Below are 16,019 nucleotides of genomic sequence, written 5' to 3' on the forward strand. Positions count from 1 at the left end.
CCAATACTAGCTCATTCCCGGTACCCAATACTAGCTCATTCGCGGTACCCGATACTAGCTCATTCGCGGTACCCAATACTAGCTCATTCGCGGTACCCAATACTAGCTCATTCCCGGTACCCAATACTAGCTCATTCCCGGTACCTAATACTACCTCAATACTACCCCCAAATAATTTGATATTTTTTATTGATTAAAAAAAATTATAAAAAAAAATAATCTCAAATTTCATATAATAGGACAAAAGCAGGCTAATAAACAAACCAATAAGCAGGCTAATACTAGCCTACTACTACTACTACTAGTAGTAGTAGTAGTAGTAGTATTGGGCTAGTATTAGTATTAGCTAGCTAGTATTAGGCTAGTATAAGTAGGCTAATACTAGCCTACTACTAGTACTAGTAGTAGGCTCGTATAAGATGGCTAATATTAGCCTACTACTACAAGTAGTAGTAGTAGTAGGCTAGTATTAGCGGCTATTTTTCAGACAAATTGTGATCTTCCACAAATGTTCCAACCTTGTGATATTACACTGCCGTGCCTCTTTTATTTTGAAGGCCTGATGTTACGAGAAACAGGACATTACTACGATATTTCCGGAGTGTTTCCGCGCGAACCGGAAACACTGCTTTGCCAGATTTTGAAAAGTGAAAGTCAAAATACAGGAGAGCAAAATACGACAGTTTCCCAGTGAAAACGGGAGTGCTAACTACTGTTTTTATAAAAAGGAAACTAGTCCAAAGAGTGCGCTATGGATGGTGTCTTTTGCGCATGCGCTCCCTTGAAAGGCGGAAGTGTATGAAGTAGACGCTAGTTGCCAAACTTTGTTGTCCATGTGGGTTTCGATTTCCCGAAGAAACGATAAGATTCTAAACCTTTCCTGCTGACTGCACACGGGGGAAGTCAAGTAAGTAACAACTTAAAGGCTCGTTTTCTGGTTGTTTTGGTTTGGTTAAAAAAAGAATAAACGTCGTCTCGCGACATGATGAGGATGAAACGTAGTTTGATGTTTCAAACAAGCTAGCAAACTTGCTCTTGCATACAGATATACGTTTGACTCACAACCATGAACATTCCACAGTTTGGTGAAGATTATATTAATTAGTTGATTACTTTTTCCTAATAAACTCATAAATTTGAATGATTATGTAGTTTTTGACCACGTAGCAACAGGTCGGCTGTGATACGCCGCAAATTGGAATATTTCCACAACATTCCACTTTTCGATGGAAATTTAGAAGCCGGACCCTTGGCATGTTCCACGGGATCCACGCGAAACTAAAAAGCTGGCAATAAAACACTTATTTGACACAGTTTTTGGACACTTGCTTCCGTTTCTGGTCGTTTGGATTCAGTCGGTTGTGCGTTGGGATGGCGGCGCCATCTGGTGGACAATGAAGAAGTTGCAGGGATGCCCAAGTTACTCATTAGATTAACCTGTATCCAAATATTTCATTTTTTTCTCAAATAATCTTTGGAAATTTTCTGCTCCTTCAGTTCTGCTATTTCAACTTTATTTTTTTTATATTTTCTTGTAATATTTGGACATTATTCTAATAACATTATGACTTTTTCCTCCAATTTTTTTTTCAAAAATGTTTGTTTTTTATTATAATAAAAAAAAAGGTTAAAGTCTAACATTTAAATTTTATGCTACGCTAATGATATTTTTGTTGGAAAAATCACGACTTTGTCATGAAATTACAGATTTTTTTCTCATAATATTTTGACTTTATTCTTGTAATTTTGTTTCCATTTATGCTGTTATTTTTCAGCTGTTTCTACTTTCTTTTTGTAAATTTTCTTCTTGGAACTTGGACTCTTTATTGTCTTTACTTTATGACTTTTTCTGCCACCTAATTTTCCAACAAATGACAACTTGAGTGGTTTTGGTTTTTTTTTTAGTATTATGACTTTTAAAAAGCTAAATGTGAGTTGTATGCTGCTATAATGATTTTTTTGTCATAATATGATGTTCATTTTGTAACATGGCTACCTTTTTGTTTTGTTTTTTTGTTGATTATGACTTGATTTTTTTTTCTTTCTTGAATATTTCAACTCTTGAACTTGCTTTTTTGTTTGTCATACTAGTCAAACTTTACAAAAATAATGGGATAAATATGATTTTTTAATATATTTCACGTCTATGCTACTAAAGTGATCTTTTTCCTTAATATTCCGAGTTTAGTTTTGCAAAACTGCAACCTTTTCTCTCTCTTTTCCAGCTGATTTTTCCATTTTTGATGCTGTTTTCTCGTCGAATGCTACTTTTAAAACGTGCGACCCCGGATTAATCGGAGCTGACGTGTTCTTGTATCGGATCTCCTTCTTGTGTGTGCGTTGATTAGGAATGTTGTGTCGTCCTGACTGTGTGGAGGTCACATTGTTCTGTGCCTGCGGTATCTTATCAGGGTTTTTAGGCACAGCAGGAAGCACCTTGAAGAGACCGGGACGCTTCACTCCGCTTTGACGCCGCTTGGCCATGCAGCCCCGTGCCACTCAAAAAGGTAATGAAAGAATCCGGTGCTTAAAAAAGATAATTAGTGTGCACATATTTGCCTTTTTTTTTTTTTTCCAGCAGTCTCCAGCGAGCTGTTTGAGTCCCTGAAGCTGTACTTGAACAACAAGAACAGACTGCAGCCCATCATCGGTGCGTGTCGACGGCCAACTTTGCCATCTATCTCTTGCTTCCGTGACTTTTGCGTGTGATTTCAAAGAGTCCGTGTCCGTGTCCGTGTGTCCCCTTTGCAGGGCTGCGCAGCATCACGGAATGCGTGAAGGTGGGATCGCCCGGCAGGGAGGTGCTCTACCTGTGCGAGGTGTGCGAATGCAGACTCGGCAAAGGCGACATGCGCAACCACATCATGGGGAGCCTGCACAGATACAACTACACCGTAAGTCCCGCCATCGCCATCTCCCCCCCCCCCCCCCCCCCCCCCCCCCCAAAGGCCCCCGACATCATCGATGACAGCCGTCGTCTGTGATGCCCAAGTGACTTTATGATGTCATAACAAGGAGTGTGTTGCCTTCACTCGTCTCACGTACTTGTTGACTACGCGTTTGTACTCTCGGTCCCTTTTCCTCGTGGACATGATATTGATTCAGACCCGGGACTAACTCGATGAGGCCGTGTGGTGGATAAGACCAGCACTTGGTGTTCCAAAAAAACCTACCTAGGAGCTGTAAGTTTCATCTTTAATCTAGTCTTTTTTTTTTTTTTTTTTTTTTCTCGGATGTTACGAATTGAAGGGACATTTTAAACGTTGCAAATGTGAAAATAGTAAATAGGTCATGGTCTTATATTTGTAAAAAAAATGGCTATTTTCATGTAAAACAACTATTTTTTTAATTTTATGTTGTGGCATCATTTAGTCATCTTGACTAAATATATATACGGCTAGATTTGTATCAAAGTGAAAGTTACTATTTCACAAAAAGCATTTTTTTTCCTTGTTGAGAACTAAATTTTTTATTTTTATTTTGTAAATCTTTGTTTTTTATTTTTACCGTTTAGCATTTTAGCATCACATAGCTGTTGTGTCCTCCCGCCCACTTCCTTTTTTACCAAAATAACAGCGTAATATTCTGAGGGGGAAATAATGTCATTTTAGGGGAATTAACTTGAAATATTAAAGAAAAAAAAGATGACTTTTAAAAAAAAATAAAAATAAAAAATAACAAAGTTATGTAAAAACAAAAAAAGCTAATATTCTAAGAATAAAGTCAAGATGATACGGGAATAAAATTAGAATTATGAGAAGAAAATTAAATATTTGGAAATTAAAAACCAAACCTTTTAAATACTAATTCCATTCTTTAGTCATCAGAAGTAGAACTTAGGTAAATTTCAGATAAATATCAACAAAAAATGGAGAACAAATTTTTTTGTTGCAAAGATACATTTCAAACTTTCACTTTGACACAAATTTATCCCAAATATAAAAATCATGCCACAACATAAATGTTCAAAATAACTATTAATATTAATAACAAATATAACACCAACAAATATTTCCAATTTTCACATTTGCGTGTGTTTGGTTTCCCTTTGTTTTGCGTAACCGTGTGCACGCTAACCGTGTGCACGCTAACCGTGTGCACGCTAACCGTGTGCACGCTAACCGTGTGCACGCTAACCGTGTGCACGCTAACCGTGTGCACGCTAACCGTGTGCACGCTACACGCTACACGCCTCCACGCTTGCTGTTTTTATTTTCAGCCTGTATGAAGTCACGTTACCATGGTAACAAACTGCCATTCTGTCCATTTCAGGGACTCGTGGCACTCGGAATTTTGGAAAATAAACTCCTAATTATGAACTCATTTGCTCCCAAAGATGTATTTATACTTATATATATATATATATACTTCTACTTCTACTTGTGTACTGACAGAAAGCCTGGTACCCTGACCTGCTGTCTGGCGTCAAGGAGGACGGCGACATGTCTCTGCTGGCCAGGCCGCTCATGGAGATCGCCAGGACACTGGAGGACAAGGACGGCCCCGGGGACATCAAGGTCCATCTAAGACTTTGACGTGTGTGTGTGTGTGTGTTTGTGTGTGTGTGTGTGTGTGTGTGTGTGTGTGTTGGCAACACGTGCCGCAAATGGCGTTTGTGTTTTTGACCAAAGCTGCTGGAGGTGGAGGATGCTGCGTTCCAGAGGATCAAAGGATACAGTAACGGCGAGGGTCAGTCTTATCTCACTGTGACCCCCACCCTACCTCACCCCACCCTCGCTTTTTTTTTAATAACACCCTCCCCCCACCACAGCAATTAGTTTGATCAGGCTCCTCACGCATGGACCCGCCCACACCGACACCTCGGCGTGCACGGAACAGGACGACGAGCCGTCCCAGAGGGTGGTCTTGCTGGGTCACGGGGAGGTCACTGTCCCTGGTGCTGAACAGGTTGCCTGGTCCGAGGACGCGGTCCAACAAGTCCCTCCTGCCTGGGTTCAGGGCCATGGGCGCAACTTCCTGAATGGCTACAAAGGAGGGAAGCCTCTGATTGGTGAGCTCCTCTTCTCCTCATCGGTCCTTTGGAGTCTTTTTGGGCACTTGGATACTTCCTTTTTGGACACGTTGGCGTCACTTCGTTTTAGTCAAAGATTCTCAAGGGCGCTGCTGTTTTTAGGAAGCTTCTGTAAAACACGAGTCAAAGATCCTATATAGGAAGGAAGCTGTGCTGTTTTTAATACCATACTGCAAAAAAATGCTAGTCAAAGATCATCCATTTTAATACCATACTGCAAAAAGTGCCAGTCAAAGATCATCCATTTTAATACCATACTGCAAAAAGTGCCAGTCAAAGATCATCCACAGGACTAGAGTGCTGATTTTTCAAAAACACAAGTCAAAGATCCTTTATATGACAGAAGCTGTTCTGTTTTTAATACCATACTGCAAAAAAATTCTAGTCAAAGATCCTCCATTTTAATACCATACTGCAAAAAAGTCTAGTCAAAGATCATCTATTTTAATACCATACTGTAAAAAATTCTAGTCAAAGATCATCCATTTTAATACCATACTGCAAAAAATGCCAGTCAAAGATCATCCATAGGACTAGAATGCTGATGTTTCAAAAACACAAGTCAAAGATCCTTTATATGACAGAAGCTGTTCTGTTTTTAATACCATACTGCAAAAAATGCTAGTCAAAGATCATCCATTTTAATACCATACTGCAAAAAGTGCCAGTCAAAGATCATCCATCTGACTAGAGTGCTGATGATTCAAAAACGCAAGTCAAAGATCCTTGATATGACGGAAGCTGTGCTGTATTTAATACCATACTGCAAAAAATGCTAGTCAAAGATCATCCATTTTGATACCATACTGTAAAAAATTCTAGTCAAAGATCATCCATTTTAATACCATACTGCAAAAAGTGCCAGTCAAAGATCATCCATAGGACTAGAGTGCTGATTTTTCAAAAACACAAGTCAAAGATCCTTTATAGAACAGAAGCTGTGCTGTTTTTTTTTACAATACTGCAAAAAATGCTAGTAAAGATCATCTATTTTAATACCATACTGCAAAAAATTCTAGTCAAAGATCATCCATTTTAATACCATACTGCAAAAAGTGCCAGTCAAGATCATCCACAGGACTAGAGTGCTGATTTTTCAAAAACACTAGTCAAAGATCCTTTATATGACAGAATCTGTTCTGTTTTTAATACCATACTGCAAAAAATGCTAGTCAAAGATAATCTATTTTAATACCATACTGCAAAAAAATTCTAGTCAAAGATCATCCATTTTAATACCATACTGCAAAAAATGCTAGTCAAAGATCTTCTATTTTAATACCATAATGCAAAAAATGCTAGTCAAAGATCATCTATAGGACTAGAGTGCTGATGTTTCAAAACACAAGTCAAAGATCCTTTATATGACAGAAAGGGTGCTATTTTTAATACATACTGCAAAAAATGCCAGTCAAAGATCCTCTACAAAGGAGCTCTGACGTTTTTATGAGCAAGTCCAAGATCCTCGAAATGACCCGTTTTTAATCGCCTACTGCAAGAAACGGTGGTCAAAGATCCCGAGTAGTAGAGGAGCGCCGTGCTGCAAAAATGCCAGTCAAAGATCCTGTACATGACAGGAGCACTGTTGGGTTTTTTTTTCCCCAACCCCTCGCACCCCCTTGGAACGTGAAGCGGCCATTTTTATTCCTCTTTTGTCTGGCCTCCGCTTAGCTAAAATGTCCGACGTTGGCTCTGCCGCAGGTCTTCACAGGCTGTCCGAGTGCATGGACGACCACGGCTGCACTTCCTGTTTCCTGTGCCACTGCTGCTGCACGCGAGTCAACAAGCGGGCTCTCGTTGACCACATCAGCAGCCCGGGGCACGTCTTCAACTACCTGGTCAGTGTGTACGTGTGGGGGAGCGTGGGGGTCCGGCTGCAGCAGGGCGACTGGGGTGGGGGGGGGAGTGTGACGCTCAACGAGAAGGTCTGTTTGTAGATGGAAACCCGCCATGAGCAGGTGGAGGCCGTGGGAACCGACCTTCAGAACAATTGGCAGCTTCTGCAGTCGCTGGCCAGGCAGGTGGAACGTGAGGAGGGAAGAGGAGACGTTGAGGTGAAGACCTTTTTTTTACTCCTTCATGTTCTTTAACCAAAGGCGTGATCCATGCACCCCAGTTCCTTTGCATTCTTTAACCAAAGGCGTGTTGTCTGTTCTTTAACCAAAGGCGTGTTGTGTCTGTTCTTTAACCAAAGGCGTGTTGTGTCTGTTCTTTAACCAAAGGCGTGTTGTGTCTGTTCTTTAACCAAAGGCGTGATCCATGCACCCCAGTTCCTTTGTGTTCTTTAACCAAAGGCGTGATCAATGCACCCCAGTTCCTTTGTGTTCTTTAAACAAAGTGTCCACAGGTGATCAACGCACCCCCAGTTCCTCCCTGTTCTTTAACCAAAGGCATGTTGTGTCTGTTCTTTAACCAAAGGCATGTTGTGTCCACAGGTGATCAATGCACCCCAGTTCCTCCCTGTTCTTTAACCAAAGGCATGTTGTGTCTGTTCTTTAACCAAAGGCATGTTGTGTCCACAGGTGATCAATGCACCCCAGTTCCTTTGTGTTCTTTAACCAAAGTGTCCATCGGTGATTGATGCACCCCAGTTTCTTTGTGTTCTTTAACCAAAGGCGTGTTGTGTCCACAGGTGATCAATGCACCCCAGTTCATTTTGTGTTCTTTAACCAAAGTGTCCATAGGTGATCGATGCACCCCAGTTTCTTTGTGTTCTTTAACCAAAGGCGTGTTTTGTCCACAGGTGATCAATGCACCCCAGTTCCTTTGTGTTCTTTAACCAAAGGCGTGTTGTCTGTTCTTTAACCAAAGGCGTGTTGTCTGTTCTTTAACCAAAGGCGTGTTGTGTCTGTTCTTTAACCAAGGGCGTGTTGTGTCTGTTTTTTAACCAAGGGCGTGTTGTGTCTGTTCTTTAACCAAGGGCGTGTTGTGTCTGTTCTTTAACCAAGGGCGTGTTGTGTCTGTTCTTTAACCAAGGGCGTGTTGTGTCCACAGGTGATCAATGCACCCCGGTTCCTTTGTGTTCTTTAACCAAAGGCGTGTTGTGTCTGTTCTTTAACCAAAGGCATGTTGTGTCCACAGGTGATCAACGCACCCCCAGTTCCTTTTGCGTTCTTTAACCAAAGGCGTGTTGTGTCTGTTCTTTAACCAAAGGCGTGTTGTGTCTGTTCTTTAACCAAAGGCGTGTTGTGTCTGTTCTTTAACCAAAGGCGTGTTGTGTCTGTTCTTTAACCAAAGGCGCGTTGTGTCCACAGGTGATCAATGCACCCCAGTTCCTTTGTGTTCTTTAACCAAAGGCGTGTTGTGTCTGTTCTTTAACCAAAGGCGTGTTGTGTCCACAGGTGATCAACGCACCCCCAGTTCCTTTTGCGTTCTTTAACCAAAGGCGTGTTGTGTCTGTTCTTTAACCAAAGGCGTGTTGTGTCTGTTCTTTAACCAAAGGCGTGTTGTGTCTGTTCTTTAACCAAAGGCGTGTTGTGTCTGTTCTTTAACCAAAGGCGTGTTGTGTCTGTTCTTTAACCAAAGGCGCGTTGTGTCCACAGGTGATCAATGCACCCCAGTTCCTTTGTGTTCTTTAACCAAAGGCGTGTTGTGTCTGTTCTTTAACCAAAGGCGTGTTGTGTCCACAGGTGATCATTGCACCCCAGTTCCTTTGTGTTCTTTAACCAAAGGCATGTTGTGTCTGTTCTTTAATGTCTGTTCTTTAACCAAGGGCGTGTTGTGTCCACAGGTGATCAATGCATCCCAGTTCCCTTGTGTTCTTTAACCAAAGGCGTGTTGTCAATGCACCCCAGTTCCTTTGCGTTCTTTAACCAAAGGCGTGTTGTGTCTGTTCTTTAACCAAGGGCGTGTTGTGTCCACAGGTGATCAATGCACCCCAGTTCCTTTGTGTTCTTTAACCAAAGGCGTGTTGTGTCTGTTCTTTAACCAAAGGCGTGTTGTGTCCACAGGTGATCATTGCACCCCAGTTCCTTTGTGTTCTTTAACCAAAGGCATGTTGTGTCTGTTCTTTAATGTCTGTTCTTTAACCAAGGGCGTGTTGTGTCCACAGGTGATCAATGCATCCCAGTTCCCTTGTGTTCTTTAACCAAAGGCGTGTTGTCAATGCACCCCAGTTCCTTTGCGTTCTTTAACCAAAGGCGTGTTGTGTCTGTTCTTTAACCAAGGGCGTGTTGTGTCCACAGGTGATCAATGCACCCCAGTTCCTTTGCGGCCTCCTAGCTACCAAAAGTTACAACTGGTGTAAGTACGCATGCTTCACCCCGCATCCACCTCCATGTTGTCCATGAGCGTAAATTCAACAGCCTCATTGAAATGGTGAACGGGTAAATATTCCACCTACAATCCTTCGAAATCGATGCCACTTCTCCTCCTGCCAGTTATGGATGATTACAGCCACCTCTGGTGGTCGAAATCAATAGAACTGGAACTCATCTGCGATGTCCAAATGATCAAGTTTTGCTTGCTCGTGCATGAGCACATGTAAATGAGCGTCAATGTGGTTGCTCCTCCCACCAGTTATTAACTGTATCTTATCTTAACCCCCACCTTGCATGATAAAAGAAGCCGGAATGATTCTCAAAATGCTCGGTCCTGCATGGACTTGTGCGCGGCCATACATGAAGATGTGACACACCATCAAGGCAATCGCTCCTCCCACCAGTTATTAACGATAACCCCCACCTTGCGTGATAAAAGATGCCGGAACGATTCTCAAAATACTCGGTCCTGCATGGACTTGTGCGCGGCCGTACATGAAGATGTAACACATCATCAAGGCAATCGCTCCTCCCTCCAGTTATTAACGATAACCCCCACCTTGCATGATAAAAGAAGCCAGAACGATTCTCAAAATGCTCGGTCATGCATGGACTTGTGCGCGGCCATGCATGAAGATGTGACACATCATCAAGGCAATCGCTCCTCCCACCAGTTATTAACGATAACCCCCACCTTGCATGATAAAAGAAGCCAGAACGATTCTCAAAATGCTCGGTCATGCATGGACTTGTGCGCGGCCATGCATGAAGATGTGACACATCATCAAGGCAATCGCTCCTCCCACCAGTTATTAACGATAACCCCCACCTTGCATGAAAAAAGAAGCCAGAACGATTCTCAAAATGCTCGGTCATGCATGGACTTGTGCGCGGCCATACATGACGATGTGACATATCATCAAGGCAATCGCTCCTCCCACCAGTTATTAACGATAACCCCCACCTTGCATGATAAAAGAAGCCAGAACGATTCTCAAAATGCTCGGTCATGCATGGACTTGTGCGCGGCCATGCATGAAGATGTGACACATCATCAAGGCAATCGCTCCTCCCACCAGTTATTAACGATAACCACCACCTTGCATGATAAAAGAAGCCGGAACGATTCTCAAAATGCTCGGTCATGCATGGACTTGTGCGCGGCCATACATGAAGATATATATATATATATATATATATACATATCAAGGCAATCGCTCCTCCCACCAGTTATTAATGATCACCCCCACCTTGCATGATAAAAGAAGCCAGAACGATTCTCAAAATGCTCGGTCATGCATGGCCGCGCACAAGTCCATGCATGAAGATGTGACACATCATCAAGGCAATCGCTCCTCCCACCGGTTATTAACGATAACCCCTACCTTGCATGATGAAAGAAGCCAGAACGATTCTCAAAATGCTCGGTCATGCATGGACTTGTGCGCGGCCATACATGAAGATGTGACACATCATCAAGGCAATCGCTCCTCCCACCAGTTATTAATGATCAGTAGGTCCTGATAAATTTTTGCTGCTTTTCGCAGGCATCAAAAGACTTTGGAAGAGGAGCCACCCAAACGCCCGCCGGTGGAAAAAAGCCCACCAAGGTGTGTCTTTCAAAGTCACTCGTCACCGTTTCTTCTCGCTGTCGACTCTTCAACGTGTCTTTGTGCTCCCCCCCCCCCCCCCACCTCGTCCCCTCCAAGGTTCAAAGGTCACCAGGCTTCCCAAACAGGGAGCGCGTCACCGGAAGAAGAGCGGGGCGGAGGTGAAAAACACGGTGTTCAAGGTAAGCCTGCCTCTTACTGAAGGTCCGCTACTGCTGGAGAGGACGTCTTTCAGCCGGGACAGCCCACCTGGGTCGCCGGTCCCCTGGGCTGACCCCCAGGAGGAGGAGCCTAATGCGGAGGTGAAGGAGGAGCCCTATTTCAAGTGGGAGGAGCCTGTTTTGAACATTGGCTCCGAGCCGTTTACCGAGAACCAGTCTTTGGACGACGATCAGTATGCGCCGGCTGATGTGACCGTCGCTCACTTCGCGGATCAGTCCGACGACATCGGCGAGGGTGCGAATCCCGGCAGACTGACGCCTTTTCAGAAAAGCTCACGGAGGAACTCGAATTCTTGGCAAAGTCCAGCGCCGGTCGGCGAGTGGTCGGCGTACAGTCATGCCTACTCGCACCAGGAGGGGTACGCCCTGGAGTGGCACAACTCGTCTCTACCGCACCCCGCCGCCAACGCTCGTGCCGACGGACCAGACCTTCCCAGTCTCACGACCCAGTATGGCTACCACCCGCAGCCCGCATCACACGCCATCAGCGGCGTTGCTACGGTCACAGCAGGGCACCACATCAACGCGCAAAAGATGCCGCCTCCCTTTGCTTATCCCCCCGCCGCCGTTCACGGCAACGGGACAACGCCGGGACACGGACTCCACTTTCACGGGATCAAGCAGGAACGATATCAGACGTACACGCAATTCCAGAGCGGTCCCGTCCCGGCGGCCCAGACCTACTGGACTCAGCCCGTGGCTTACCAGGCCGTCCAGGGACAGGGGTACCAGGGTTATCACATGGCGCCCTGGTCGTCTCAGCCCACGACTTACTGTCCACACCCGCCCGGCCATTGGAGGGCGCACCCCGATCCGTCCGTCCCACCCGGGCCAGCTTTCTGAAGCTCTCGTCAGTCCATCCGGTATTTAGCGTTCATGTTACTTCAATGGACACTTTTTTTTTTTTTGTATTGACGTGACGTGGTCGGAAGACTATCTCCGATCAGCCTAAGAAAGGCTGATATAATATTGGACATCAGGTATCAGGTGACACCGCCAATATGGCCGTTAGATTTATGACTATGCATAATTGGGCACAGCGCTTCAAAAATATGATTAATGGATGCTGAAGACATCATTTATGCTCACTCTCTTTATGCTTTATTGCTCCGGTTGCACGCACACTTTTGTGCATTGTATCAAGAATCAAGTTTATTTTGCACCTGGTGGTGCGTTTGTGTGTGTGTGTGTGAAGAGATAGAAATTATATTTTCATTTTTTTGTTAACTTTGTATTTCGTATATAAAACATCAGAAGTGTGTGATGCGTTTTTGTTTTGTTGGTGTTACTGACATTGGCTCATTTTATGCTAATATGGGAGCAAGTAAATATTTTCAAGTAATATTTCTAAATCTTAACATTTCATAACTAATGTTAAATACATACTAATAGCGGATCTGACGATTTCTACAAGAAATCGCGGGATGAAAGTGAGATTTCCGGTTCTATTGAACTCACCATGACGAGCATGCGGAAGCGCCCCGTTCAGGCTGCTATGCTAGCTAGGCTAACTCGCCACTAAGCTAGTCTGTAAACACGGTGGGGACTTGCGTCGCTGTTTTTTTAATTTGTGTTCATTTATGAACGTTTAGTGAACACTTTATGTGAAACAATAAGAACAAACAAGACGGGAAAGTAATAACCGAAGCCCCCCGCTCTCGGTTGAACTCGCAAAGGCGACGTTTTTGGTGCGGCCGAGATGTCCTCTTTCTCCGAGGCGGCTCTAGAGAAGAAACTGTCCGAGCTCAGCAACTCTCAACAAAGTGTCCAGACGCTGTCGCTGTGGCTCATCCATCACAGGAAACACTCCAAGACCATCGTCAACGTTTGGTTCAACGAGCTCATCAAAGGTAAGCGGACGGCATTGGTAAGAAACGCTGGACCGAACAAAAGCATGCTAGCATCCGCTTAAGGCTGGGCTAACTTGGAAATTGCACTAAGCTAGGAACTTGTCCGTCACTAGTTTAACTTTAATCGGTGCAGGGTTCTGCACATTAACGTTAAACAATGTCTGATAGCAAGCAAAAGTTTTGAGGACATACTACAAAAACCCAAGACAAAGATCTTTTTACCACAGGAGTGCAATACTAGGGGCTCTAAATGCAATATACTAAGTTCCATAATGCCTCATATTAACTCTCTAACAAGATCTCAGTGTATAGACTGGTCATATATCTTATCTCGTTTCATATCTACATACTGTATTGTATATAACTCTGGGAAAAAAAATGTTGATTTTGTTAATACTTGGGTTGTTTATATTGTTTATTTTTCTATATTGTGTATTTTGTACTGCTTAACTGACTCTGTACTCTTGCTGCTGTGCAATACAAATTCCCCCACTGAGGGACGAATAAAGGCATATCTTAATCTTAATCTTAAATGCTACCAAAGAGCCACTAAAAGGTGCGATCTGTAGTTTCATTTTTTCATTAACCTTTTATCTTAATGAACTTGAAATAGTCAACATAATTACCATATTTTCCGGACTATAAGTCACACTTTTTTCCTAGGTTGGCTGGTTCCTGTGACTTATACTCCAGAGCGACTTATAAATGAAAATGTTCCATAAACACTGGACACCTTTTCTGTTCATGTTTATTTTTTGTGTAGCTGAATAAGCATTGTGTTAGCATATCTTACACCTATTCAGCCTGTTCTCTATTATTTTATTATTGTTAGAACTTGCCTTCCAAGAAGACGTAATGTCTGTTTTGGTCAAGTAGTTTGGAAAATAAATTAGCCGCAAAAAATGCAACTTATACTCCAGTGTGACTTATGTATGTTTTTCTGTACCTAATTATGCATTTTTGACTTATTGTCAAAATTAGTGAAAATAGGTGCACAAATTATAGTGTTTTATAGTCCAGAAAATACAGTAATTGGTAATACTTTTATAGTAATTTTGGGTGAAACTGCATTTGTTGCATGGTGACATTTTGATAAAGTTTAGCGTAAACATTCTACCTTTTATTCCAGTTTGATGTGGGCATCCTTCCCTTTCAGTTTCACTTTCATTTTGTCCGCTCTCAATGGACCACAGGTTTTTGTTTATGTCAGCATATTCACGTCATAGCACATTGAAGGGGTATCCCAAGTACCAAAATACTTACAACCAACGATGAAGCCCGGCTCCTCCAACACCGTGCGGGAATTGGACCATCAATATAAATGTCATATTCAAGATGAAACACTCTTATTAATCTACAAAACAATCACCGCACTTACTCGTTCATACATTTGATGCGCACAGCATTGAACAACTCCATGCCGTCTCCCCGCGCTGTGAGGCGTTCAGGCACACTCGGAAATGTGAAATTTAGGCCCTAATTGTTTATTCGCATACCCCGCTTTGGTTAACCCGGCCTCTATATGAAAGGGGTGCTCTGCTGTTTTTGAGGACCTACTCCCAAAAGCCAGTCATAGATCCTGTGTGTTTTTAAGGATCCACCGCAAAATATGCTTCTCAAAGATCCTCTATGTGGAAAGGGGGTGTTTTGATATTTTTTGAGGACCTGGTCAAAGATCCTCTACATTACAGGAAGCTGTTTTTGAGGGCTCACTACAAAAAGCCAAAGATCCTTTATATGACAGCAGCACTTTGCTGTTTTTGAGGACTCACTGCGACAATGCTAGTCAAAGATCATCTATTAATGGCAGGAACGCTGCTGTTTTTAGGATGTCTTGCAAAAGTGCTGTCAAAGATCCTCTCTACTGTTTATTTAGTACGTGTGTGTGTGTGTGTGTGCAGCTCAGGTATCGCGCAAGCTGACCTTCCTGTACTTGGCCAATGACGTGATCCAGAACAGCAAGAAGAAAGGACCCGAATTCACGCAGGATTTTGCGCCGGTCATCGTTGACGCATTCAAACATGTCCACAGGTTACACACCGACTTGCAGTGCTGTTGTTGTTGTTGTGTTGTTTTGCTAAGTGTGTGTGTGTGTGTGTGTCCTACAGGGACGGAGAAGACGGCTGTAAGAAGCATCTGGGTCGGGTGTTTTCCATCTGGCAGGAGAGAGCCGTGTACGACAACGACCTGCTGGAGCAGCTCTCCCAAGTCCTCTGTAAGCTAATCGGCTAACTAGCCTAGCTGACTAGTTCTGTAATCGATTAATCTAGAAAATAGTTTTCCGATGCATCGATTAATCCCTGAAAGTCCCTGATTAGTCCCTTGAGTCGTGGTGTGGCATTCATGAACAAACGGGTCAAAAGAACTAGTTCTTTTTTGAATGAATGAACCTCCCATAAAATACCCGTTCAGTCCGCCGGCCGATTTGTTCATGACCGACACAGCACTAGTTTGGTGAGCTGTTGAGTCAGAACGAACGTGAACATGAGTGAACGAACTGATTCGATACAACCGACCGGGTCTATGCACAGGGGGGGCGATCACAGGCTAATGACCAATTGACCGAAAATGAACGGATCTTTTTACCGAATGAAGCGGAATGATCTTGTTCACTGAAATGAACGGTTTTGTCCACCACTAATTCTGAGTGGGCGGCACAGCGGACGAGTGGTTAGCGAGCAGACCTCGCAGCTAGGAGACTAGGGTTCAATTCCACCCTCGGCCATCTCTGTGTGGAGTTTGCATGTTCTCCCCGTGCATGCGTGGGTTTTCTCCGGTTACTCCGGTTTCCTCCCACATTCCAAAAACATGCTAGGTTAATTAGCGACTCCAAATTGTCCATAGGTATGAATGTGAGTGTGAATGGTTGTTTGTCTATATGTGCCAGGGTGTACCCCGCCTCTCGCCCAAAGACAGCTGGGATAGGCTCCAGCACCCCCCGCAACCCTTGTGAGGAAAAAGCGGTAGAAAATGAATGAATGAATGAACCTCCCATAAAATACCCGTTCAGTCCGCCGGCCGATTTGTTCATGACCGACACAGCACTA

General features: G+C 43.5%; 2 protein-coding genes across 3 annotated transcripts in view; both read left to right on the forward strand.

Moving 5' to 3' along the window:
• The first annotated feature begins 649 nt into the window (after positions 1-649).
• Positions 650-12,437, forward strand: LOC131101766 (uncharacterized). Of its 2 annotated transcripts, none has more exons than XM_058047115.1 (12): positions 650-907; positions 2,412-2,507; positions 2,579-2,650; positions 2,752-2,894; positions 4,395-4,517; positions 4,632-4,689; positions 4,772-5,011; positions 6,734-6,870; positions 6,970-7,086; positions 9,217-9,274; positions 10,839-10,901; positions 11,001-12,437. In XM_058047115.1, the coding sequence occupies exons 2-12, from the start codon at positions 2,483-2,485 to the stop codon at positions 11,963-11,965; spliced, it is 2,001 nt and encodes a 666-aa protein (XP_057903098.1). In that variant the 5' UTR covers positions 650-907; positions 2,412-2,482; the 3' UTR covers positions 11,966-12,437. The 2 variants fall into 2 exon arrangements, with proteins under 2 accessions (XP_057903098.1, XP_057903099.1); XM_058047116.1 differs by having other exon boundaries at positions 2,582-2,650.
• Positions 12,438-12,611: 174 nt separating this feature from the next.
• LOC131101767 (regulation of nuclear pre-mRNA domain-containing protein 1A-like) overlaps positions 12,612-16,019 on the forward strand; it is an 8,101-nt gene continuing 4,693 nt past the window's right edge. The window contains exons 1-3 of the mRNA XM_058047117.1: positions 12,612-12,972; positions 14,874-15,003; positions 15,081-15,187. Of these exons, the coding sequence (XP_057903100.1) occupies positions 12,822-12,972; positions 14,874-15,003; positions 15,081-15,187 (388 nt within the window). The 5' untranslated portion in view covers positions 12,612-12,821. The remainder of the gene's footprint in view (positions 12,973-14,873; positions 15,004-15,080; positions 15,188-16,019) is intronic.

Source organism: Doryrhamphus excisus, chromosome 14 (genome assembly GCF_030265055.1).
Source record: "Doryrhamphus excisus isolate RoL2022-K1 chromosome 14, RoL_Dexc_1.0, whole genome shotgun sequence".
NCBI classification, from domain to species: domain Eukaryota; kingdom Metazoa; phylum Chordata; class Actinopteri; order Syngnathiformes; family Syngnathidae; genus Doryrhamphus; species Doryrhamphus excisus.

Excerpts from the sequence above, each read along its gene's own strand:
- LOC131101766 (XM_058047115.1), top strand. The coding sequence starts at position 2,483 with ATGCAGCCCCGTGCCACTCAAAAAG. Across the intron at positions 4,518-4,631 it reads ACGGCCCCGGGGACATCAAG|CTGCTGGAGGTGGAGGATGC; the intron begins GTCCATCTAAGA and ends TTTTGACCAAAG. Across the intron at positions 6,871-6,969 it reads GGCACGTCTTCAACTACCTG|ATGGAAACCCGCCATGAGCA; the intron begins GTCAGTGTGTAC and ends GTCTGTTTGTAG.